Source organism: Peromyscus eremicus, chromosome 11 (genome assembly GCF_949786415.1).
Source record: "Peromyscus eremicus chromosome 11, PerEre_H2_v1, whole genome shotgun sequence".
In the NCBI taxonomy this organism is placed as follows: domain Eukaryota; kingdom Metazoa; phylum Chordata; class Mammalia; order Rodentia; family Cricetidae; genus Peromyscus; species Peromyscus eremicus.
In genome coordinates, this window is record NC_081427.1 from 33,665,494 (window position 1) to 33,690,515 (window position 25,022).

At 44.2% G+C, this 25,022-nt stretch overlaps 1 protein-coding gene across 3 annotated transcripts; it reads right to left on the reverse strand.

The window, feature by feature from the left end:
- Positions 1 to 15,220: 15,220 nt before the first annotated feature.
- Positions 15,221 to 23,396, reverse strand: Tmem267 (transmembrane protein 267). Of its 3 annotated transcripts, none has more exons than XM_059276471.1 (3): positions 23,271 to 23,396; positions 18,351 to 18,734; positions 15,221 to 16,226 (listed from the first exon to the last, which is right to left on the reverse strand). In XM_059276471.1, the coding sequence occupies exons 2-3, from the start codon at positions 18,678 to 18,680 to the stop codon at positions 15,891 to 15,893; spliced, it is 666 nt and encodes a 221-aa protein (XP_059132454.1). In that variant the 5' UTR covers positions 18,681 to 18,734; positions 23,271 to 23,396; the 3' UTR covers positions 15,221 to 15,890. The 3 variants fall into 3 exon arrangements, with proteins under 3 accessions (XP_059132454.1, XP_059132452.1, XP_059132453.1); XM_059276469.1 differs by having other exon boundaries at positions 22,961 to 23,314; XM_059276470.1 differs by having other exon boundaries at positions 23,219 to 23,313.
- Between the last annotated feature and the right edge of the window lie 1,626 nt (positions 23,397 to 25,022).

The window sequence follows — 25,022 nt, forward strand, 5'->3', positions numbered from 1 at the left end:
CAGGACAGGGTGATTGGCCTTGCTGCCAATCAGCTTCCTGAGTGAATCCATGGGGTACCGCAGATGGCCAGATTCTAAAACTGCCTCTTCCTCTGAGCAACCTCAGACACCGTAGCTGACTTCTCTGCAAACAATGATGCCTTCCAATGACATGCCTTACTCCCTCTAGAGCCATGCAGGGGCCATGCCGGGTGGCTCTTCAGCACCTGCAGTGTGGCTACTCCTAATACACCAAATTCCAAAGAGTGACAGATAATTAAAAGGTCTCATTAGATGCCGTGGCTTACTTAAAATGTATCATTCAAAAGATTTTCATTCATCCCTTCGGTTAGTTTTCTGTTCTGAGACAGAGTCTTCTGTAGGCCAGACCCTGGAATTTGTGATCCCCCTGCCTCTGCCTCCCTCCCAAGTGCTGGGATTACAGGTGTGCCGCCACACCTGACCTCTACCTCAATGGTGTCCCCCCTACGACCTCCTCCCGTATTCATGTCAAAACTCAATCTCCAAACACAGCACTGTTGGGAGATGAAGACTGATGGTGTGTGCTTAGCCACGAGGTTAGAAAAGTGGGCAAAGTGCTCGTAAGTGGGAAAATGCCCCAACAAAGAGGGTCTGCGGAAGTGGGCCGTGCTTCTTCTCTGCCATGTGAAGGATGCAGAAATGGGCTCTATCTTGGAGCTGGAGACTTAGCTTGCCAACACCCTTATTTGAGACTCTCAGTCTCTGTAACTATGACAGAATAAATTTCTGCTCCTTCAAACTGTGCAGCCTCAGATACTCTGCCGTAGCAGTGAAATGGATTGATACATGTACATAATTCCTGCCCGGAGTAGTACCAGGTACATATGCAGATTATGCATCCACAGTGAGCCTTGCTGCTGCAGAGGGTTCAGAGCTCTGAATCCAAATGGTCCCCAGTTGCCAAGCTATGATTTTGCCTCCAAGAGCTAGATTTATAATAAAATAGACAACAAGGGCTTCAGAGAGCAGCAGGGCTAACGAACACTGTGACCACCTGAATGAGAAGCCGGCCAAGTGTCTATTCTGGCCTTTAGAGGTTCGGCAAGGGCCTTGCTTACATGTTTTAGTTAACGAGCGGAGAACCTGTGGTGTTGACTGTCGAAATTCTGTGATGCTATATGCACCTGCCATGACCACAGCAGTCTCTCTGGACCAAAGCCTGGGCTCTGGAGGCAGGAGTCAGGGAAGCTGCTCAGAACCTATTGTGTGAGGATCTGCAGACTAGCACACGTGCTGACGAACATTCACCAGCCTGCCTGGCACCTAAATGTCCACCCCGAGTCTCTCCCAAGAATGGCCTTCCTGTGTTAGAAAAGACTCTGCTCAGATGAAGGGGACGACTGGGTAATACAGTGGTTGTTAATTGACTGGGACAAAAGTTATACAGATGCTATAGAGCACGGATGAGAAGCTGATTTTAATGAGCTCGGGGTTATGGACCCCGGGTATGGAGCCCTGTGCTTCTCATTTGTTTCTACCATTGTGCATGGAGCTTCTGCTGGAAAAGGCCACTGTGTCCCTACCAGAAGCAGACATAAGGCAGGTTCTGAGGACTGCAAAGTTCAAGGAGGCTTCCTGAGGCATTCTCTCTCTCCCTCACAGTCCTTCCTTGGGGCCCTAGCATGAAATGATGGTTGCGCAGGGTCACCAGAAGACAGGTTTCACAGCATGCAGATCTGAGAAGATTAAAATCCACTAGTGGGGGGCTGGAGAGATGGCTTAGTGGTTAAGACCACTTGACTGCTCTTCCAGAGGACCCAGGTTCAATTCCCAGCACCCACATGGCAGCTCACAACTGTCTGTAATTCCAGTTCCAGGAGATCCGACATCCATGGCAAAACACCTATACACTTAAAAAAAAATCCACTAGCGGAGTGACTATGATGAGAATCACAGCCCTGGGACACGGTTCACATCATCATTGTGTTACGAAGTAAACCAGATGTCCACTAGCAGGAATCTATAGATCCCTGAAGGGTCTGATGCCACAGCCGTCTGAATCAAGACACAGGTGAGAGAAATCCTGGCGTAGATTGGTTTTGGTTAAGGTGAGGGAAAAACTGAATCACGAGGCTTTGTCAAGAAGAAAATGCGGTGTAATCCCTGGTTATGGACTCTGTGTGAGGAGATGAGGTGACGTGGTATTGTGAGGAGAGTATGCATACAGTAAGTCCAGTCTGTGTCCAGGAAGCCACACGTGGCCCAGGATAGCTACAATTGTGGCCCGGTGTATTTGTAGATGACAACATCAAGTTGCAAAACGGCAAAAGGTTGGACGCCTCTGAACATGGGCCAGTATTAACTCAGAAAGACCCTAAAACGGTGGTGTATATTAGTACAGCTTGTTACAACAGTGGCTACCCAACGTGGTTGACTTATAATGAAGATAAAAGGCTTATTCATTTAGCTCAGAGCTTGGGAGATTCAAGAACAGAGTGTCAGCAGCTTAGAGCTCAGCTGAATCAGAACATGATGGAGATGCCTGTGCCCCTGAGGGTCCAAGAGGCGTACAACATCCAGCAGGAAACCAGATAGGAAGAGGCTGGCATCCCACAATCCTTTGTGAGGGTGTACCCTCCGTAGAGTGCTACTCAAAGGCTCCATCACCTCCCATCCGCATCCCCTTGGAGACCAAGGCGTTGATCACAGTCCTCGGAAGGATGCTCAGATTCAGACCGTAGCAAGTGTCTTTAGAAGAGCTTTCCTTGTTTAAATGAAGCTACCGATGAGAAGATCGGGAATTATGGCCCTTAGGGCCTAGGATGAAGCTGGAGGACCGAGAGTGAGAGAGCGTTTGAAGACATTGAGGACATAAACTTATGTGTGGCTTCGTGCTTTCCACTGTGAACCATCCCTTAGGCTAGAAAGCCCCAGCTGTAAACTTCTACAGATTCATTTCTTTACTAGGAAAGAAACAAATAGTTTAAAGAGAGGTGAGGTGACATGGATGGGCATGCTTAGCAGAGGCACTTCTCCTGGCCTAGGAACCGGTTAGCTCTAAGGTACGATTCTTAACGCCTGACTAGTGTTAGCATTTCATAAAACAGAGCTAGTGTAGACAGCTGCTCTTAGTGTTGAACACTGAGATTGTAGGTTTGCCGTGATTCACTGATTCAAATCTTTGTGGTGTTCTTTGGAATGGATTTTGAAAAACACAGTTGCAAAGCTTCTGGCTGCAAATTCAGACTCACGCTGGAGATTTTGTCCGATTCTTTTTCTTCAGCACACTGCCCATTTTCCCAGCACCCTGCAACGATAGCTGTTATTATGAAAATCAGATCACACGCTTTGATATGATTCTCAGAGCACAAAACAGGCCTTTTCCATCCTCAGTAGACACTGTTAGAATTGCTTGTTTCCAAGTCAAAACTCAAGGACTTGGTTGGTCAGGGGTTGCAAGGAGTGGACATACAGGGAAGGGGAGTTGGCTCCGTGGGTAAAGCATGAAGATCTGCGTTCAAATCCCTAGAACCCATGTAAAGTTGGGCACTGCGGTTGTTGTGTTGTGTTGTGTTGTCCCAGTGTTCCTATGGTGAGATGGAAGATGGGGACAGGAGAATCCCCAGAAGCTTGAGTGAGGGGCAGCTAGACTGCTCTACACAGTAGCAAACGACAGAAGAGACATCCTGATTTCAAAGAAGGTGAAAAGGAAGATGAACATTTGAGGTTGTCCTGTGACCTCCATCTACTTACAGAAACACACACAAACACATGTATGAACACACACACACACACACACACACACACACACACACACAAACACACATGCACACACGCACGCGCAAAGAGTGAACCAGAAGGTATTTGCAAAAACAAGAAAGCTCCTCTATTGATAACAAGGGGGAGACTAAAGAGTACCTGTTCATTTTGACAGATGCAACTGGGATGTACAACTTGGCAAGCAAAACCTAGACATCATTCCCACCCAGACTGTTCCCGAAACAGGAATCTCCGTGCAGTGCAGAAACTGTAGAGCAGTGCACAGCAGCCCCGCTCTTGCTGTTTCTTTATGATTCTGTTCTTGCTGCTGTTTTCTAGACCATCTTCCCGGTCTCTCCTATCCCATCTAGAAAAGCCATTTACTCTTTGAGGCATGTCTCTGATGCCTGCCTGCGTCTCCCCACTTCCTCACCCTCCGCTGTGCGAGGCTGCTTTTCTGGCTTTCCAGGTCCCGTGGCCTTTTCTGAAACATTATTAGCTTTCAATGGTGTTAGAACATTAGGTCACAGGTCTGTTGTTGTTTTGCATTTTGAGGATTTTGTTTTTGTTCTTTAAAGACTTAATTTAATGTGTGTAGCATGTGTGCAGGTATGTGTAGGTGTGTGCAGGTGTGTGCAGGTGCCTGGGAATGGAACTCCAGGCTTCCAAAAAAGTAGTGCATAGTCTTAGTCACAGAGCCATCTCCCATGTATCCCAGGCTGGTCTTGAACTGGCTAAGTACCTTAAATTCCTGACCAGCCCAGCTGGGTGATGGTGGCACACGCCTTTAGTCCCAGCACTCAGGAGGCTCTGTGAGTTCATAGGCCAGTCTGGTCTACAGAGTGAGATCCAGGACAGGCACCAAAACTACACAGAGAAATCCTGTCTCGAAAAACAAAACAAAACAAAAATCTTGATCATCCCGACTCATCTCCAAAGCGTTACAGGTGTGCACCACAGCTGATCAAAATGTGTGCCCCTGTGTTACTTTGTTATTTTAACTGTATAGTCAGATAGCTTGGTTGTGTTCTCTTTCTGGTGTGTATTATTACTAAAAGTATTTTCGCTGCTGGGAATCAAACTCAGGGCAAGTGCTCTGTTACTGAGCTGTACTCCCGTCTCCAGTAATGCTTATTATGATTGTAGCAATGCGGCAGTAGTCAAGTCTTGTAATCTGTTTCCACTCACCTCACTGTTTTCTTAAATGAACTCTTAGAAATGGGAATTCTCTAGGGCTAGGAAGACGGGTCACTGGGGTAAGGTGCTTTCCACACACGTGTGAGGACTTGAGTTTGGATCTCAGAACCCATGTGCAGACAGAATTTGGCAGTGCGTGTCTGGAATCACAGCACTTCCACAGCAAAATGGAGGAGGAGCCAGGAGTGAACAACAAACCCATCTTAGCAACTCGGAAGGGTAAGACTAACACCCGAGGTAGTCCTCTGACTCCATTCATGTCTGCAAACACACACATGAACACACACTCAACATGGACACACATGCAAACATTTTTTAAAAAGACATCAAAATTCTAAAAGTGTATGCCCTTTTAATATAAACCACTTTTAATATAAATTGCCAACTTATCTCATGGTTCTGCAAACACCTCTGCTCAACTTTTCTTCTCCCATAGGCTGAACTCAGGAAGGGCAGGATGTGTGAACATGCTTCATACTATACCAAATGCCTAGCTGGTCCACAACAAAAAAATGGATGCTTAATGTTTGTTGAATGGATAATAAACTGGACAACTAAAATGAGCGGGCCTGCAGTGCGTGGGGAAAACCACACCAGTGGGTCTGAATGGTTTTCAATCAATATCCTTGGCCCTTTCTGAGTACTTGCCATTTTACTAGTAATAATGCTATAATTATAATAATAAAATTCATTCATTATAATTATACTGCTATAATAATAATAAAATCCATTTCTCCACAGGGATTATTTTCTATATTATAGTAAAAGCAAAAAGTATGAGTTAAAGGAGGACTAAGGATCTAGAGGTTGAACCAGGGGCAGGGGGCAAGAATGGGGTACTGTGTGCTGATTCAGAAAACCGTATTCTCTAGTAACAATACCGGGCCTTGTCCAGCTAAGGCGTTTCATGGTCTATGCTCTAATGAAATGTGTGATAGGGATGGGCATATGAAATGCCAAAGCAAACAGGAAAGCAGGCAGGACTAATCACAGGGACAAAGTTTGAGCCCTGAACAGTAAGAAGGGAATTTCCCTCGTGCAGAAATTCCTGGTTAACTCTGTCGGTCCCTGACTGGCGGGAAGGCCTTACGCTGTTGCTATTTTCGGATTCACGTCTTCCAGATCCCTGACTACTCTGGAGTCATCCCGATGGTATCATGCTCTCTTTTATTACGATGCTGAAGTTCAGGAGTCAGGTGACTGGAATGGAGTCCGTCGACAAGCACAATGATACTAACAGCCAGCAGAAAGAAAAGCAAACTAGGAGTGACCTGTTGTTAAAATATCTCACCAGCTGTAACCAAAATCAGTAAATGATCGGTGCACAGTCTGGAATGTGCAGTCCTTGTATGAACTTAACACAGTTAGCCTGGGGTATGCAGGAGTCAAGTTAGTTTTGACATCAGGAGAGACTGGACTGATCCTTCATTGACTGATTTTGAAACAGCTGGTTGCCTGTGTGTGTGTAAAAGGACAAAGTTGAAGTATTAAATTCTAATGTATTGCATATTTAAAGAAGTGTGGAGGTTTTTTCTTTTTTTTTTTTTAAAGTTGTTTTTAAAAAGGGAAACTCTTTTCACATGAAACAAGATTCAGAAGCCATTAAGGAAATAAAACGTTTTACCCGCTCAGAGGGCTGGAGAGTTGGCTCAGTGGTTAAAGGCACCTGCTGCTCTTGCAGAGGAGCTGGGTTTGGGTTCCAGAATCCACCTGACAATGCTCAACAATCTGTAATTCTAGGCACAAGGGATTCAGTTCCCCTTTCTTGCCACCTCAGGCATCAGGCACATATGTGGTGCACACACAGGCAGGCAAACACTCACACACATTAAATACAAATTTTAAAAATTGACTATTCAAGCCGGGCGGTGGTGGCGCACGCCTTTAATCCCAGCACTCGGGAGGCAGAGCCAGGCGGATCTCTGTGAGTTCGAGGCCAGCCTGGGCTACCAAGTGAGTTCCAGGAAAAGGCGCAAAGCTACACAGAGAAACCCTGTCTCGAAAAACCAAAAAAAAAACAAAAACAAAAACAAAAAAAAAACCAAAAAAAAAAAAAAAAAAACCAAAAAAAAAAAATTTGACTATTCAGCCTGGCGGTGGTGGCGCACGCCTTTAATCCCAGCACTTGGGAGGCAGAGGCAGGTGGATCTCTGTGAGTTTGAGGCCAGCCTGGGCTACCAAGTGAGTTCCAGGAAAGGCGCAAAGCTACACAGAGAAACCCTGTCTCGAAAAACAAACAAACAAAAAAGAAAAAAATTGAGCCTGGCGGTGGTGGCGCACGCCTTTAATCCCAGCACTCGGGAGGCAGAGCCAGGCAGATCTCTGTGAGTTCGAGGCCAGCCTGGGCTACCAAGTGAGTTCCAGGAGAGGCGCAAAGCTACACAGAGAAACCCTGTCTTGAAAAACCAAAAAAAAAAAAAAAAAAAGAAAAAATTGACTATTCAAAAATACCAAATCCCGTTGTTGGGGCTCCATTACCCCAAGTAAAGGAAGGCCTTCAAGCCACCTCAGCAGCTACTCCTGCTGCCCTGATGTCTGTCTCATTCTCCAGTAACACAAGCCATGGAATCCAGAGTTGCTCTGCTCTGAGGCAGGCCTCAGAGATTAGACCCTTCCCCAAAGCCAGCCACAATACTTGAAATTCTTGCCCTTCCCCAACTTTCCATTTGGCTCTGTCAGAAGGGTCCTGCCCCACTTCCTCAGTCGCACAGAAGTCAAGAAGAATCTGCGCATTGTCCTTGCTAGATTCTCCACTGGACAGTTAGCATTAGACTGTAGTTCTTTGTGACTGTGCTGTTTTGAAGCTCGGCATAGAAATGAATCCTTTACTCGGTGTCGGGGGTCTTCAGTTGGACGTCCTTCTGCATCTGAAACTGCATAACAATTGACATGTTTGTCTTGTTGACCTCTCTCTTGCTATGGAGTGTTGTTCTCGACTATGATGAGCAAGGAAAGCTCACGGCACTTTCCACTCCTGTACCATGAAGGGAAAAACCTCAGACAATAGACAAAAGGGGGCAGGTATGTACGCACATCTTGTATGTCCACGTGAAAGAAGTGAATGACTCAAAAGAAAAATTGGCTCTACATGTAGACAGGTAATTAGGGAATAATAAGGACTTAAAAATACTTCTGAGCCAAGCATAGTGGTGTTTGTAATCCTTGAAAACACATACATACACACACACACACACACACACACACACACACACACACACACCTCTCCTAGGGCCTCCAGAAGGAAGAATATTCCTGCTGATTTTCCAGTGAGAATGGTGATGGATTTCTGATACACAGAACTATAAACCAATACTTTTGTCTTTTTAAGAACCGCCATTCAAGTCCACAATTGATTAGAGACAAAGGCTTTGCAGGTCATGCTGGCCTCATGCTTTTAGCAATCTTCCTGCTTCAGTCTCTTGAGTACTGGGATTTCAGGCAGTCGCCATACTCAGCTATGTGTGTAGTTACTATAGAGACCAAAGAAAAGTAACATAGGCAATGCACATGCACACTCACAGCCATAACCCCTAGAAGAACAACTCGACATACTTTCTTCTCACCCTGTTGTCAAAGCCTTTCTAAGATCCCAGGGTTAATTCTCCTCAAGCTCACTGGAACTGGCATGTTGAGAAGGAAGCAGAGAGCTTGCCCAGTGATATGCTCTGAGTGCCACAACCTAGGAAGGCAGGGCTCTTTCCAGAAGAGCTGGCCTGCAGCCCAAGCCACTTTCTGTGGAGGCTGGATTGCACAAGAGTCACCTGTGCCTGTCAGGTTAGAAGTGAGGGAAACACCAGAGTCCCCGTTTGTAGGGGAGCCAGGCTCAAGGCCTAGACTACTGTGAAAACAAAAAAACAAAACAAAACAAAAAACCAAAAAACAGGCAGTTAGCTGTGAAATCCAGGCAGAGTGTTCGTTCACACAGGACTCTGCACAAACGGAACCTCTGCCCACACAAGGGGCTTTTTATAGTATCTCACAAGTAAGTACTTTCCCACTGTCATCAAGGTATTTTACAATCCGGTGTGCGCGCACAGAGAGTTTGTTATATAGCAACTATTCTGCTCTTTAGGCTTCATTGAGCGTCAATCAAGTGAACTTCCTTTGCTCTCTGTGTATGATGTCACTATTTCTGACTTGGGAACACAAGAAAGGCTCAGATCAGGTCAAATGAATATGAGTAAAGGTCTGGGACCTCAGAGGAGGGCGTTCTTTGAAAGCTTCTGCAGAGATCCGAGGAGGACACCTCCAACCCCCCACTATGGTGATACTGGGCTCCATCTGACCTCTCCTCCTGTTCAGGCAATACTGGAGTTACAGACTGGGCTGCCAGTATTGCTAACAGTGCTTTGAGGCAGATTCAAACAGTGTCATGCAAAGTGAAGCATAACATGGTTCATAGACCTTTCCATCATTATCATTATTCCTGAGGAGTAAAAAAATAACAGGGAGCTGGGCGGTGGTGGCACACACCTTTAACCCTAGCACTCAGGAGGCAGAGACAGACAGATCTCTGCGAGTTCGTGGCCAGCTAGGTCTACAGAGCAAGTCCCAGGACAGCCAGGACTGTTACACAGAGAAAACCCTGTCTCAAAAAACAAAAGCAAACAAACAAAAAACCAAAGATATACATACCAGGGGATATGGATGACAGTGCCTTGGAATTATTTGAAGTGCTATTTAACTGTGGAAGCTGATTATTAAAAGAAATCTCTCTTTTCCGAGAATACCGTCAGAGTTCATTCACTAGCATTGGGTCTTTGCTCCTCCTTTCCGTGGTGATTTTACAAACAAGTGTCGTTTGAAATTAGATCTGCTAAGTTGGGGTTCTGCTCCCTGAACTCTGTGCTGGGGCCTCGAATAAACACACGTGTAGTCTTTCCTTCTGTGTGAAGAAACAGCCACACCCCCAACAGAATAGGGTGACAACCTATATATAACTATTTCAAGTTGTATCTTGAAATTTGGCCTGGAACTATGTTGATGAGCCTGGCCTTGAGCTCACAGAGATCCACCCGCCTCTGTCTACCAAGTGCTGGGATTAAGGGCACATGCCACCATGCCCAGTCTTCAAGTTTTATCATTTTGTATATGAAAATAAATGATACTAAAGGAATTTCTCAGATCAGTGAAATTGCCATGAACTTCCTGATGTGGTTTATTGCTACCTGATTGGGATATTGCTTGGGTCTGATGAAATAGCATGTTAAATAACAGAGATAGATGGATGTGCACAGCTGAGGCATTGAACCCAATGGCTGAACAACAGCTCACCAAAGCTGTCTTTCCACTAGGACAAACAGCACCAGTGTCTGAGTTTGGGGAGTCAGGTGACAGTGTCAAGCCAAATATCCTTAGCCTGCAATTGTACTTATGGAAGGAAATGGAAAGGCCCTTACTGAATATAGAGCATACCTGTTTATTAAACAGTATGATATAAGTCGACATTCCTCATGGCCCACCTGACCTAGTAACTCGAGATGATCACCATCAACTACTTGATTTAGTAATTATTTTCTACACACACACACACACACACACACACACACCACGCAAGCTTTACACAAATGATAGCATACTGTCCTACTGATTGTTTTAATCTTTCCCCAAGGCAGACATTTTTGCATAGATTCTGTGGATCGGGTTCACCTGTTTAAATCTGTAGCCATTTTGTTTCAGGGTTTGCATACTAGTTTAGGTTAGTGATCATCTGGTCGAAGACTGTTAGGCAGGTTCCTCTATGTTTTTTGCCTTCTCAGTCACCAACTGCCATTCTTCCTAGAACTGGAACTTCTAGGGAAAGTGGCTTGTACTCTTAAATACAGTAGCAGGTTTCCTCTGGCCATGATGTGGCGGTCTCTACACCTGCCACCGAGAGTGAGCATCACTAATCTTTAAAAACTACTAGGAAGGATTTAAAACCTACCTTTTAATTTTGCATGTTAAATTAACTATATTGAATGTCTTGGAATTTCCCCTTAAATGATTATTTCTGTAACATAATACAATGTTTGAAATAAACCCTTCCTGGTGTCACTAAGAACCTTTTCTGGTGTAAAAAATATCCCAGCCACATAGTGTTTCTCAATTTATTTTAAAACTACATTCATATCCACCTCTCCCCACGTTTGTAGACTCCATCAGAATTGAGTTCAGATGTCCTTCACTATGAAAGACACCATTATGAGACACACTATTAACTAGGGAAGTACTAGTTAATAAATTCTCTCTGCCCTACATCCATGCACATTGACATTAGAGAGGGCACAAATTACACAAAATCATGGGCAGGGCTTGCCAACGGAGCACACAGAATGGCTTTCGGTTCTGTGCATTTCCAGTGAGACCCTGCTGTACCCTCAGGGAAGAAACTCACACACTTCTCTGCAGCTGAACACACAGCAAGGCCCTTAAACCAGCCATCAATGAGAGACTCTGGCACCAACCACCAAGTTGGAAGACATGGCTGATTTCTAATTTGTGAACAGACTGCTTATAGTATTCACATCTTATCACCTGATTATAGACGCAATTATATTAAATATTGGTAGGCTGACAAATTTACCTTTAAGGGAGAATTTACTCTGTACCACGACGTATATAATTATTCACATTTCAAAAGCCATCACACTTACAAGTACAGCATAGTCATATCTAAAGGCTTTTACAGAACTTCATACCCAGAAGCTTGAGTATCACTTTATCATCCCAGTGTTTGCCTAGTTGCCATAAAGTTATGCAAGGTGCCAGGGAAACTTACAGCTCTGTTATATAAATCAGACTTTGTATATTCAGATTTTATACATATGAATAATATGGAATAAAGTGCTACTTCATTTATAATAGGATATAAAAGGCATAAAGTACTAAGATTATTCTTTAAACTTGTATAAAATTCTGATCAACTATCACCGGCTTGTCTGATTTGGAAGGAGGGCAGAGGACTGAATGACCTTAGTCATCGTTTCATAGCTTTAGGAGACAAAGTCTATCAACTGAAACTTCCAGTATAAAAAGTATGTCCAAGCCAGGCATGGCTTTGCAAGCTTATTATTCCAGCACTCAGAGGCTGAGGTAGGAGTAATTGCTATTCCAGTCCAGTCTGCTGGGTTGGGCTACATGGAGAGATTATGTCTCCAAGATCTGTGTGTGTGTGTGTGTGTGTGTGTGTGTGTGTGTGTGTGTGTGTACATGTGCGTGTTTAGTATATCCTCTCACAAATGTACATGGGCCTGGATGAAAACACCCTGGGCTTTGGGCTTGGAGAATACAAACCTTTAACAGTTGGGCATCTGTGTCCTGTGCCGCTTGCTCACTGCTAGTCATGCTATGGGGTAGAGTTTTCACCAGGTCCTCCCTGAAAACTAATCTGGTATGAGCTGGCAAGACTAGGGGCTGAGTGGCTAGTGCGGTGGTGGTGTTTTCCTGAAGCCAGCAGGAATAAGCTGCGTGACTAACATAGATAAAGAGCTCAAGAGCAGCCTGGGAGGATGGACCAGTGAGGAGAGACACACTGGTTAACGGAAGATGTGAAGAGGATGGAGAGGACACACAGGCCAACGAGAAACTGTGTGTTGACAAACTTCTTTTGTCAGTAGGACCAAGAACAGAGTGGTAGTACGGAGAGGTGGCTGCTGGTTGTTAGTGTTCTAGAGCTCATAGCCATAACATTCATGTAAAGAAGGGACTTTTCTGAGGGTGAAGGTAGGAACTGTGGAAAACCACCCCAAAACTTGAGTTGTTATTTAAGGAAGGAATGATGGTCTAAGAGAATTTTCATTCTAACAGTAAAAAGTTAGATGATCCCCAAAGTGCCAAGGTGACATCCTAAAGCAAGGTCTCTCTATGTAGTCCTGGCTGTCCTGGAGCTCACTTATGCTCTTATGCTTAATATGAAGAGAGAAAAAGATACAAAGGGTTTTACAACTTAGAAAAATTTAGATAAGATATAGACTTCATTTTCATGGATTTAAGCCAGATGGTTAAAAATAAATTTAAGCCGGGCAGTGGTGGCGCACGCCTTTAATCCCAGCACTCGGAGGCAGGCAAAGCTCTGTGAGTTCGAGGCCAGCCTGGGCTACAGAGTGAGTTCCAGGAAAGGTGCAAAGCTACATAGAGAAATCCTGACTCAAAAAACCAAAAATAAATAAATAAATACATTTAATTAAACTTATTCTTTATGTAATATTTACTATCATACCAACCAAGTTGACAGTTGCTTTTAAAAGGTCATAGGTTATAAGAGGTAGGCCATATAAAGTAACAGACTGTAAAGAATTTAATTTAGCAATAAGAAATTTAATCTCCAAAGATCATGAATCTTCCTAACAATGTACAGAACTCTTTGTAAAGCCTAAAGCCTGGTTTGGATATGATATCATGTTCCCAGTCATCCACTTTTCCTCAGAGAATAAAGCATACAATTGCTACCATTACAAATCATCAGTTTAAAAAAAAATCTGAAGAAAACAGGAATCATATATTATGGAGTACCCAGGGTCCAGGGGCTCAGCTAAGTCCGGCATGGGATCTGAGGGAAAAAAATCTACGTACACTATATTCTTATATCTGTTAACTTTATTTCTCTAAGACAAAATTCTATCATTTCAGCTATAGTTCCACCAGGCATTCAGGGCAGGAATAACTCTAGACATACCAAGCTCTATATCCGTCTACTTTATTTCTCTGGGATGAAATCCTGTCTCCATAACTGCAGTTCCATCCAGCTCCCCAGCTCATAGTCCTGCTAACACTAACTTCTATGCTTTCAGACTCATCTTTGTCCTCTGTACCCTTTCTCCATCTCTGCTACTCTCTACTCCTGGCACTTAGAAAACTCTACTCGAGATCTACTTACCCTCTATGGAACCTCTGTCATCCTCTCTTCTCTCTCGCTATGCTGTTCTGTTCTTGTCTGCAGAAAATGCCTGCCCTTTCTTTCCCTGGGCACGTGGCTCCCTGCCTCCTCAGGGATGTTGTTTTATCTCTCACCCTGATATGTAAAAACTCCTTTGGTTCGAAGTCAAAATGCTCTGGAGAAACACTAGGCCTCCTCAAGGCCAGGGGATGGTCTGAGCTTCATTAGCACAGGAAACAGAGCTGTATGTATGCATCTCCTGCCAGATTGTCTCCTAAACTCAGCAGGGCAGTTAGTAACTTAGTAGGTTCAGCAGGTCTAGGGAGCTGAACTGTTTACCAATTGGTCTGGGCAAGCAAGGATTTCATAGCAGAAGACAGCTGGAATATTAAAGGCTGGGTAACACCAAATATTCATAATAAATGGCTTGCCTTTTGACAGACCCTTGGCTGGTCAAAGTTCAGCTTTAATACACAGCTGAATCTCTATGATATATTCTTGCAGCCCACAAGAATATACACCACAAAGAAAGGGAGAAGCCCCCGGGGCAGGATATTAAGACCACGGTAATATCAAACTACAGATGTAAAATTTACAGTAACGCACTTCTTTCTCTAGTAAAGGTTAATCATCTTAACAGTCGAAACTGAAAGACCAAAAGAAAAAGCAAGATTTCCAAAAACTACTTTATTTTGAAAAATCTTTCAGTTCTCAGTATGGAGAAGATTAAAAAAAATCATTTCATACAATCTTTTAGACTAGCTGGTGACTATCCCATGACAATTGTGATTTCAGTGGCTGTCAGGAATCTGCACACCAAATGACAACATTGCTCAGAACTGTTTTTATACAAGTTCAGTGATGATCCAGATATCATTTTGTCAATGCTCTTTGTAAATAAATATTTTTAAACATTCAGTTGTGTTTTTCAAATTAGTGAAAATGCTAACATGAGATTCCTGGGCAAAGACACTAATCCTCCACCCCCATAAACTTCAGTGAATGCAATTATAGGTAACATGGGATAATAATTACTTCCTAAATTGATTTCTGAAATCATAGCTTAGATTTAATTCTATTATTTTAGATAGATTTTTGCCAATAATTACTGCCCACAGAACATTTAAAATTATTACTTCAGTACATACATTTTTATCATGATCTTATTTATTTTGTTCACTCCACTATGTCTCAGGAAAATGTGAATCCAAATATAATGTGAGCTTTCTATGTTGTATGATATTTTGTTTGTGTTTTGACAAATAAAGCTTGCCTGGAGATCAGAGGGCAGAGCCAGCCACTGGTCAACCATAGAGGTCAGGCAGTGGTGGCAGCACACACCTTTAATCCCAGCACTTGGGAGGAAGAAGCAGGAAGATCAGGAGTTCAGGGCCACTCTGGGCTACACAAGATCGATCCAGTCTAAAGGAGAAACAGAGCGTGCGTGCCTTTGATCCCAGCAGTAGGAGGTGAAGACAGGAATGTGGGGTGGGTGGAGACAGGGTCTTGGCTGCCCATTTGGTCTGAGGATTCGTAGAGGTAAGAAGTCACTAGCGGCTGCTCCTCTGCTTCTCTGATCTTTCAGGTTATTACCTGATATCTGACTCCTGGTTTGTACTGATAAGACTAATTAGGATCAGGCTTCATTTCTACAAATTAGTCATCCCAGATTTTGAGCGTTTTAATCAGGAAATGGACAGACTTCCAGACAATACAGATTGACATGACAAAGCCAGGAAAGTCGGATAAAGCAGCAGCAATATAACACAGCATGAAATACGGGCAAACCCGATCCTGCGCTAGATGGACATGTAAGAGGGAAGCAAGATTACTGAGCACACCTCCCCAGCGAGAGGGCCTGAGAATTATAACAACTAAATAAAGTACCTAACTGTGTTTTAAAAATCTCACTTGAGGCCGGGCAGTGGTGGCGCATGCCTTTAATCCCAGCACTCTTCTGAGTCTGAGGCCAGCCTGATCTACAGAGTGAGTTCCAGGACAGCCAGGGCTGCATGGATAACCCCTGTCTCAAAGACAAAAACAAAATTTCACTTGAACGTTGCTGTCTCTCATGACCGTCCTCTGAGCTATTCCTTTCCTTACAGCCGCGGTCACCTCAGACATCAATACGCATCTCATGTTTTGAAGACATCATTTGTCTGGTCCCTGTTAAATACATAAGGAACGAGCACATATGAGGTAAGGATAACGTGGTTATTACATAAAGCCAGAAGGGCAAAGGAGAAGTTTTTCCAAATGGGCATATCCACAGGCCGTGACGAATTCCATCTCGGATATGGTGCGAAGTCCAGGAAATAAATAGCATCCACGGGAGGAAGCACCATGAGTCTCTGAGCCTGAAGAGGTGCATGGCAAGCTTCACACTCACAACTGCGACGGGGATCACCGTGGAGCAGTGGAGGAAAGGTCTTCTCGGGAGAGTCAAGGCAGCCTGAGGGGAGAGGCAGCAGCTAGCATCATTTCCTTCCTTGCAAAAATCTCACAGCTGCATCTGAATATTTTAACATGTCCAGTGTCAACTAGAAATGCAAGAAAAACCTAACACTGCAGATGCGTTGGACACACGGTTTGCAGGCCAGTGTTTCTCTTTTCACTCTCTGTGGTACTCTGCAGTAAAAATACGTTTTTAACTTAAAAAAATATGAGATGATAAAAGCATGACCACCATATCCTTTGCACCAACAATAAAAATGGAGGTCTTAGGAATATGGTATTGGGGCTGGAGAGATGGCTCAGAGGTTAAAAGCACTGGCTGCTCTTCCAAAGGTCCTGAGTTCAATTCCCAGCAACCACATAGCAGCTTATAACCATCTCTAATGAGATCTGATGACCTCTTCAGGTGTGCAGACACACATGCAGACAGAACACTGTGTACATAATAAGTAAATCATTTTTTTTAAAAAAAGGAATATTGTATTAGTTTCCCAGTATTTGCTTAAAAAGTCACAAACATAATTTATATCCTAAGTATGAGACTTGTACAATTGGGTTTAAATAACATTTAAAACTAAAAACATTTCTATTTATTTATGTGTATTTACACTTCCTTTCCGAGCCATCTCATCAGCCATATTTGAAAGTTGTTTTCTTCCTGAGATTTTTTTAAAATTTCATTTATGTGTATCTGTGTGTAGGTATGTGTATAAGCATGCAGTTGACCTGGAGGCCAAAAGAGGACATTGGATGCCCTGGAGCTGGAGTTACAGGCAGTTGTGAGCTACCACAGTGGGGCTGGAAACTGAACCAGGTCCTTGGGAAGAGCAACCAGCGCTCTTGACCCCTGAGCCATCCCTCCAGCCCTATTTTAAAGTTTGTAATTGACAAATAATATTTGCACACGTTTAAGAAGTACAGTGTGACATTCCCTCCGTGTATATAAAGTGTGATGGTTGGATTAGAGTAAGTGGAGTGTCCACGGCTTCAACAGCTATCATTTTTGTGTGTGTTGAGAATACAATTCCTCTTCACCAGCTACTCTGACACAGATATTGGTTTTCAACTACAGTGCTAGAGACATTAGTAGCTTTTCCTCCTGTCCAACCTCACCCTGTAACTCATCCTCGCCCCATCCCTTCCTATTCTATAATTTGTGCTTTTTAAGAGCTTTGTGAGACATCTAAGAGTATATGCACAACAAATAAGATATCCCTTCATTAATGCAGGGAAAAGGGAGAATATTTTTTATTATAACTGTTTCATAACAGCCATGAATACTTCTGGATTTACTACTAGCATTGAAAGATTACTTCAAGTTATTATTTTGTCCTTCTCTATGCTAAAGCTGAGGGAATAGGATTTTACCCTGTGTTACTTTCGCTTACAGGAAAAAAAGCTAAAATTTGTCTTGAGCCAGCAACCATTCCTCCTTCTGGCTGAGCTTCTGAGTCAGGTAACCCTGATGCACTTAGTACGTGACAAGCAGGAAGAAAGGATGCTTTCCCCACCACTTGGCAAAGATCTCCTGAGCACTTACTAGGTGGGCCAGGTCACTTCCCAGGCCAGCGGCCAACAAGTCAAAATCCTTGCTTTGAACCTATACTTCTTTTCTGAAATGTTTGTAAATCATATGCATATAAAAAGCTGGGCGGTGGTGGCACTTGCCTTTAATCCCAGTACTCGGCAGGCCAATCTTTGGGTATTTCCCAGGAATGAGAACATTGATGGCACACCCAGGAGATGCACAATGACAGGAAGACATAGAGAGTACGAGGAGAAATGTAGTGTGGTCCTGAAGAAAGGTCACTGACCCAGGAACTCCAGGAGTGAATCCTGCTCGTTTGCACCAGTTTGCTAACGTATTCTCTGTGAGCCAGTACCAAACTTCTCAGCACAGTTAATAGTTAGTTCTTACTTTATGTCTATATGGGACTTCGTGACAGCAAATTTGATTAGCTATGTGTCTGTGTGCATCCTTAGGGAACAATTACTCAAAAAAGTTGAATGAATTAGCGTTCCTGTTTTAAAGTAAGACATTCTCTCTAGCCTATGATGGCTAAGAAGACCGGCATGGCGGGACTAAAGACATTAAAGCCAGATAACTACGTCGATGTCTTACCTTTAAAGATAGGGATCGAGCGAGAAAAAAATGGTCAATATCAATAACAGAGGCTAAAAATCCAGCTAAAAGAATTTCTCCAAAGTCAGCCTTCTTCTTGATTCCAATGACCACTGCCCATGACCACATGCCAATCACACCATGTACTATGTTATCTGAGAGGGCACGAAGCCAATCATTTTGTTGAATTACGGAAAACCGGAGAAGTCTATCAGCTACTAGGCAAAAGATCCCCAGACCAAGGCTGGAAATGAGAGACTCTGCGCTAAAACACTGTTGTAAAGCCTGAGTCTTTTCAACTTTGGAGGCCATCGTAAACTGGGTCAGCATATAGTAAAAGCCATCAGGGGCCAGCAGTCTACTCTTGTCTTCATCCTTAGTGCCCTACAAGAGAAACCAAAAGAAAAAGATCAATGAAGGTTATAGACTGCCACATAATATTTAAATGAACAACATCAGCCATAATTATAAAAACAAATTGGAGTAATTAACATTCCTTACATGCTATACAATATGCTGTATGGTCAAAAATAGTAAGTCAGTTTTACAGGAAAAAGTTTATGTGGTACCAAGGAGAATTTCAGAAAGCCCATTGAATTTTGTTTATTCCTGCTAGGCATTTAAATAGCTCTGTCAGAATGTGTATGATAACGACAGTGGGCATTCACTGTATCTGTAAACCCAACAACTGCCTCTATGCTTTTGAAAAAAAAATGTCTCCTTTCCGGACTGGAGAGATGGCTGAGTGTAACAGCACTCGCTGCTCTTTCAGAGGACTTGGAACACCCACAATGGGCTACTCACAACTGCCTGTAACTCTTACTCTAGGGGATCTGATATTTTTTTCTGGCCTCTACGGATACCTGTGTGCACATGGTGCATATGCATACACTTGGCACATACATATAAAAGTAAAGTAAATACCTAAATCTATTTTTAAAATACGTGTCTCTTTCCTTCAGGAAAACTGCTTGTCCCCATGGTACCTAAACTCCAGAGGTGTCCAATTAGAGTTCCCTGCCTCTAATGTAGTGATAAGGGTCACCCAAACTAAGCCCACCAGCTTCCTTTTCCTAAGCAAACCTGATGTGGAATGGTCCTCTTGGAAGCCACAGGCTCCAAAGACACAAAACAGCTGAGGATAAGAAAGTCCTAGAGAAGCCTGTAATCACAGCATTCTGCTGGCAGGAACAGGGGGATCCCTGTGAGTTCTGGGCCAGCCTGGTCTACACAGAGACTTTGTCTTAAAAAAATATCCCAAACAGACACAAAGACAAAAAGCTAATAACGAAGATATCAAATCCTTGGCTCCAGTGTCCAAGGTTTTCAAAGACACCCTAAATTTCTACAGTTCACCCTTTTTTTTTTTTTTGTTTTTTGTTTTTTCGAGACAGGGTTTCTCTGTGTAGCTTTGCACCTTTCCTGGAACTCACTTGGTAGTCCAGGCTAGCTTCGAACTCACAGAGATCCTCCTGGCTCTGCCTCCCGAGTGCTGGGATTAAAGGCGTGTGCCACCACCGCCCGGCCAGTTCACCCTTTTAAGAGCTTCTTTGACATCTCCCCAACAACCTCCCCTTTTTTCTATTGCCTGGAATAATAACAACAAACCCTGAAACTTTAGCTTATATGAAAAGGCAGGTATAATTCTGTGCTGAGCTCTACCTGGGACAGGCTACTGAAATAATCTGTCAGTCTGTCAAATGTTTCAATGCTATCTCACAACTGGTTTTTAAACTTTTAATTCTATTTGTGTGGGTATTTGCCTATATTGTGAATGTGCACCACCTGCATGTAGTACTTGCAGAGGTCAGAAGAAGGTGTGGGTTCCCTTGGGACTGGAGTCACAGATGTGTGAGCTGCCATATGGGTGCTGGGAATTGAACCTGGGTCCCCTGCAAGAGCAGCAGCCAGATGTATGGAAAAGTAGACTCTATAGTTCCTCACACTGATTTCTACTCTTCTGTATGTTTGGCATATTCACTTAGAAATGAATGTAGGAAAATTCCAGAAAACACAACCTAACTGATATTGAGAAAAAGCAGATCAGTGGCTGATTGGATGGAGGACGTAGGGAGGGCTGAAAATCAAAGAAAGCTCTGGGACGATTCCCATATTCAGCTCCTTGTGATAAGTTTCATAGATATGTCAAAATATGTTCAATTGTGTATTTAAGTATTTGGATTTAATTACATGTCAATTATATTCCAACAAAGATGTAAGATAAAGCTAGTGTAGTGTGCTTTATTGGTATTTAACAAGTGTGGTAGTGCATGCCTGTAATACCAGCACTTGGGAGATAGAGGCCAGGGGATCTTTGTGAGTTCAAGGCCAGCCTGATCTACATGGAAAGGTCCAGGCTAGCCATGGCTACATAGAGAGATCCTGCCTCAATAATAAAGTTATTTGCAAAAGAATGAGAAATGGCATCTCCTCCACTTTTCAGAGGGTTACTGTGGAGTAACACAGAGTCTGATAGAAAACAATCACAGCTGTACAGCTCCAAACACAGCTAAGTTACAGCACCCAGCAACATCCTGAATTTTAAGAGCTCTGTCTTAAAGAGACGAACACATATTGGGAGAAAAAGGAAAAACATTTCAGCTGTGTGTTGGTGGCACATGCCTTTAATCCCAGCACTCTGGAGGCTAATGCAGGTGAATCTCTATGAGTTAGAGGCCAGCTGGTCTACAGGGTTACATAGTAAGACTCTGTCTTAGAAGAAGAAGAAGAAGAAGAAGAAGAAGAAGAAGAAGAGGAGGAGGAGGAGGAGGAGGAGGAGGAGGAGGAGGAGGAGGAGGAGGAGGAGGAAGAAGAAGAAGAAGATAAACATCTACAGACTGGTAGCATGGCCCAGTGATAAATGTATTTGTTGTACAAACCTGGAGACCCAAGTTCCACCCCTATTATCCATGTAAAAAGGTTTTTTTTTTTTTTTTTTTTTTTTTTTTCTTTTTGAGACAGGGTTTCTCTGTGTAGTTTTGGTGCCTGTCCTGGATCTCGCTCTGTAGACCAGGCTGGCCTGGAACTCACAGAGATTTGCCTGGCTGTGCCTCCTGAGTGCTGGGATTAAAGGCATACGCCACCGCTGCCCGGCAAAAGGGGAAAATATTTTTGTTATACGGAAAATTATATTTCTGATACCACACAACATTTTATTAATGTTAACTGGTGTGTATTGCAAAAGGGATTGAATCCAGGACCTCAGAAATGTCGGCAGCACTCTCCTACCAAGCTATATACCAGTCCTCAGCTGAGAAGCTAAAAACACTCACAGAGGTGTTATTTGGGATGACTTCTCTACCATAAGAGCCAATCATCTAATTTTTCTTCTACTTCAAGAAGCCACTTTTTTTTTTTTTTTGGTTTTTCGAGACAGGGTTTCTCTGTGTAGCTTTGCGCCTTTCCTGGAACTCACTTGGTAGCCCAGGCTGGCCTCGAACTCACAGAGATCCGCCTGGCTCTGCCTCCCAAGTGCTGGGATTAAAGGCGTGCACCACCACCGCCCGGCAAGAAGCCACTTTTTAATAATGGTCTAAATTTGTTTCATTTCATCCTCCTTATAGCAAATGTCACCAACAATGGGGACTTCCCAGCAAGCAAAATGGTCATTTCCCTTCCCGTAATTTCTCACACATTAGCCGGTCTTTTAAATTATACAATATGAGGATTTTTTTTGCTACTAATCATACATTTCTACAAAAACAAGTAAAGCATTCCCAATGTAAAGGTCATTTTCTTCTTCAATTCCTCCATCCCCCTAACCTTGGGGAGAAGGAGCACAAAACCAAGAGGTCTACAGTCCCCAGCACTCAGGAGGTTGAAGCAGAAAGACTACTTGAGTTCAGGGATTCTAAGACCAACACGGAGGACGCAGTGAGACCATGTCTCAAAAAAACAAACAACCAAACAAAATCATCACAACAAACAACGAAACAAAAACATGCCCCGCCTGCCCCAAACTGCCTTTATTAGGCTTTACAAATAAGTTCTCCTCACCAAACTATAGTTGCTGTAAAAGTCAACACATTTGAATTCTTAAGTGCTAAAACACCAAAAGCAGATGCCAAATCTAATGCTGGCGACTAATAAAGGAAACAAACACAAATCTTGTTCACTTCACCGTGACTCTAAGGCCATCCCGATCTCTCTCCACACGTAAAATATTTAGCTCTTGTAAACGACTACAAATAAAATACACAGTTATGCCTCTCAACATGTTTCTAACCTCAGCAAATTCCTGAAGTCATGCTTTTCTGAGGTCCGTGTAAGTTTTTGGATGTTAAACGGGGCAGGAAGTCACAGTACTTGGAGGATTAGCTAACTCCGGGCGCTCAGGGCTCTTCTACTCAAGTTAGGGTGACAGTGACCTCTTCTGCCCAGACGCCCGCCGGCTCCCTGCTCCGGGCTGGGAAAAGCAGCATCCCGGGATCCGGAGAGCCAGAGCGGCAGGAGGAGGTAGGTGTGCGGCTCTGGCTCGACAGGGAGCCTGCCTGCCCTCCCAGCCCGCAGCCCCGACCCCCGACCGTCCGGGCTTCGTCCCTCCAGCCTCCCTTTGAATGCGGCGCGCTCCACCCGTCCTCCCCGCCCGGCCTGCCGCAGCTCAGCCATACCCGGCTCGCTTCGCAGTCGGCGGGCGAGCCAGCGGCGCTCCGCCCCTCGGCCGCACCATAGAGACGCAGGCGCCGGCCCGAGCGGCCGGGTCCTCCGAGTCCCTGCGGACGCCGGGATGCAGGCTCCTCTCGGAGCGGCTCCTGGCGCTCGCAGGTTGATCTGGTTGGTGCCGTGAGTTCTACAAGCCTCCAAAGCCCGGGAGAGAAGTGGGAACCGTCCCGTCGGTGTCTTGGCTGAGCGGGTGTCGAGTCTCCCACCTCGGTGCACCCAAGTGACGGCGGGCAAGCCAGGACGGAGAAGTCACCTCACCTGGTGCAGGATGCGCAGTGGGTCTGGGTCTCAAAGGGACAGAAGTTTCTAACTTCCTTCAGTGGATGCCGCAGGGCTGGCGAGGCAGTGAGCTCAGACCTGACACACCGCAGTGCTCCGTCGCCCCCTTGGGGATTTCTCAAGTCTTTGCTAGACACCGGTGGCGGCTGAGGCTGGTCTTAGGACAGCAGGGTCATGGCAAGAACAATCATGACTACTAACCTGTTGGAAACAAAAGAGCAATACTAACTGGATTCAAATCTCCCTTCTGAAACTGTGACTATGTATACTTACTGCCTTGCCGAGCCAGGTAGGTGCTCTCCTAGCACAAGGAAACATCTGGCGTGAAACAGACCAAAGATACCAAGAGGGACATTCTTTACCTCTTCTTACTTCCTCAAAACAAGTCAGGATGGAAGACGAGGCTAGCAATATTCATGTCAGTTGGAATCTTCAATAGCAAGTGAACTCCTGGGTCACCTCACACACCTTGAAAATTTGTCAACCTGAACTATTATTTGTACTGCTTTAGGATTAGGGATATGGCCCTTATGGCAGTATGGTTGGTCTATGTGCCATACAGTCTAGGCTTTCTGGAAGCCTACTGGCTGAAGGCAGCCATTCATTCATACAACGCATACAAACACAAGTACTGAATACTTTTGTTGTAGTAGGCTACAGAATAGCTTCAGATTAACTACGGAGCTCGTATACTGGAGGGTACTGACCACAAAGAACTACACTGGACAGATACTGATAAATACTGTTAAGGAAATAAACAGGGTGATATATTTGATTTGGGAGAGACTAACTAACTTTAGTGAGGTAGTTGGGAGGACTGCAGACAGAAACTTTTACTGAGACCAGAAGTGAAGGAGCCCAGAGTGTCTATAAAAGGTGTTTGTCTACTCAACTAATTGACGTTATCACTCCTAATCCACTCCACCCCTTTGTTCTTGTTTCCTGCCTTAAACGTCCAGAGCCTCAGAGATTAGGAGTTAGACTCCCTGCGAGGCAGACAGATAAGGAAAGGGGCCAGGGCTGGCAAATTTCCAAGATGGCCAGCTTCTTCCTCATCTCCTGGCAGCCTGTCTCCCACCAGCAGGTCCTCTGCTGATGGACTGGCTCAAGTTCAAAGCCAGATGAGGAAAAGAACAGTTAGGACCAATCTACCATCCTCTCTGTCTCCAAACTGATCAACCCTAAGTAGGGAAGGGAAACTCCTCGGGGGCTTCAACAGCCCCAGCCCTCAAGAGACTGGATTTTTAGCTCTGTGTGTGTGACCTCTCTGCTTTGCAGAGGGATTTTTTTTCCCCCTCCAAGGGGCTGCTGCACATGTTTCCTCACCCTCAATAAATGCTGTTCTTTAATTGCTGATTCTGTCTGTGATGGAGATTGCTCTGCTGTTCCTGGTTGAGCTTCAGATTTTCCCTGTCTTTTAACAGAGAAAACAAACCTGATCCAGACCCCTAGACTGTATCAATAGGTCGCAGCAGAACTGCTTAGATCAGTTTTCTTTTTTGAAATAGTTTTTTTTTTGTTTTTTAATAGTTCTGACAGAGGTGGGAGTGATCCCTGGTTTTAAGCAGAGTCAGTGGTAGAGTAGGCTCAAAATCCCCTGGATATTTTTTTTTTTAAGTTATCTCATTTTTTTGAGATAATGCATCATTTCTCCCTTCCCTTTCCTTCCTCCAAGCCCTCTCCTATAAATCTCCTTGCTCTCTTTCAAATTCCTCGGAAGCCTAAGGGGCC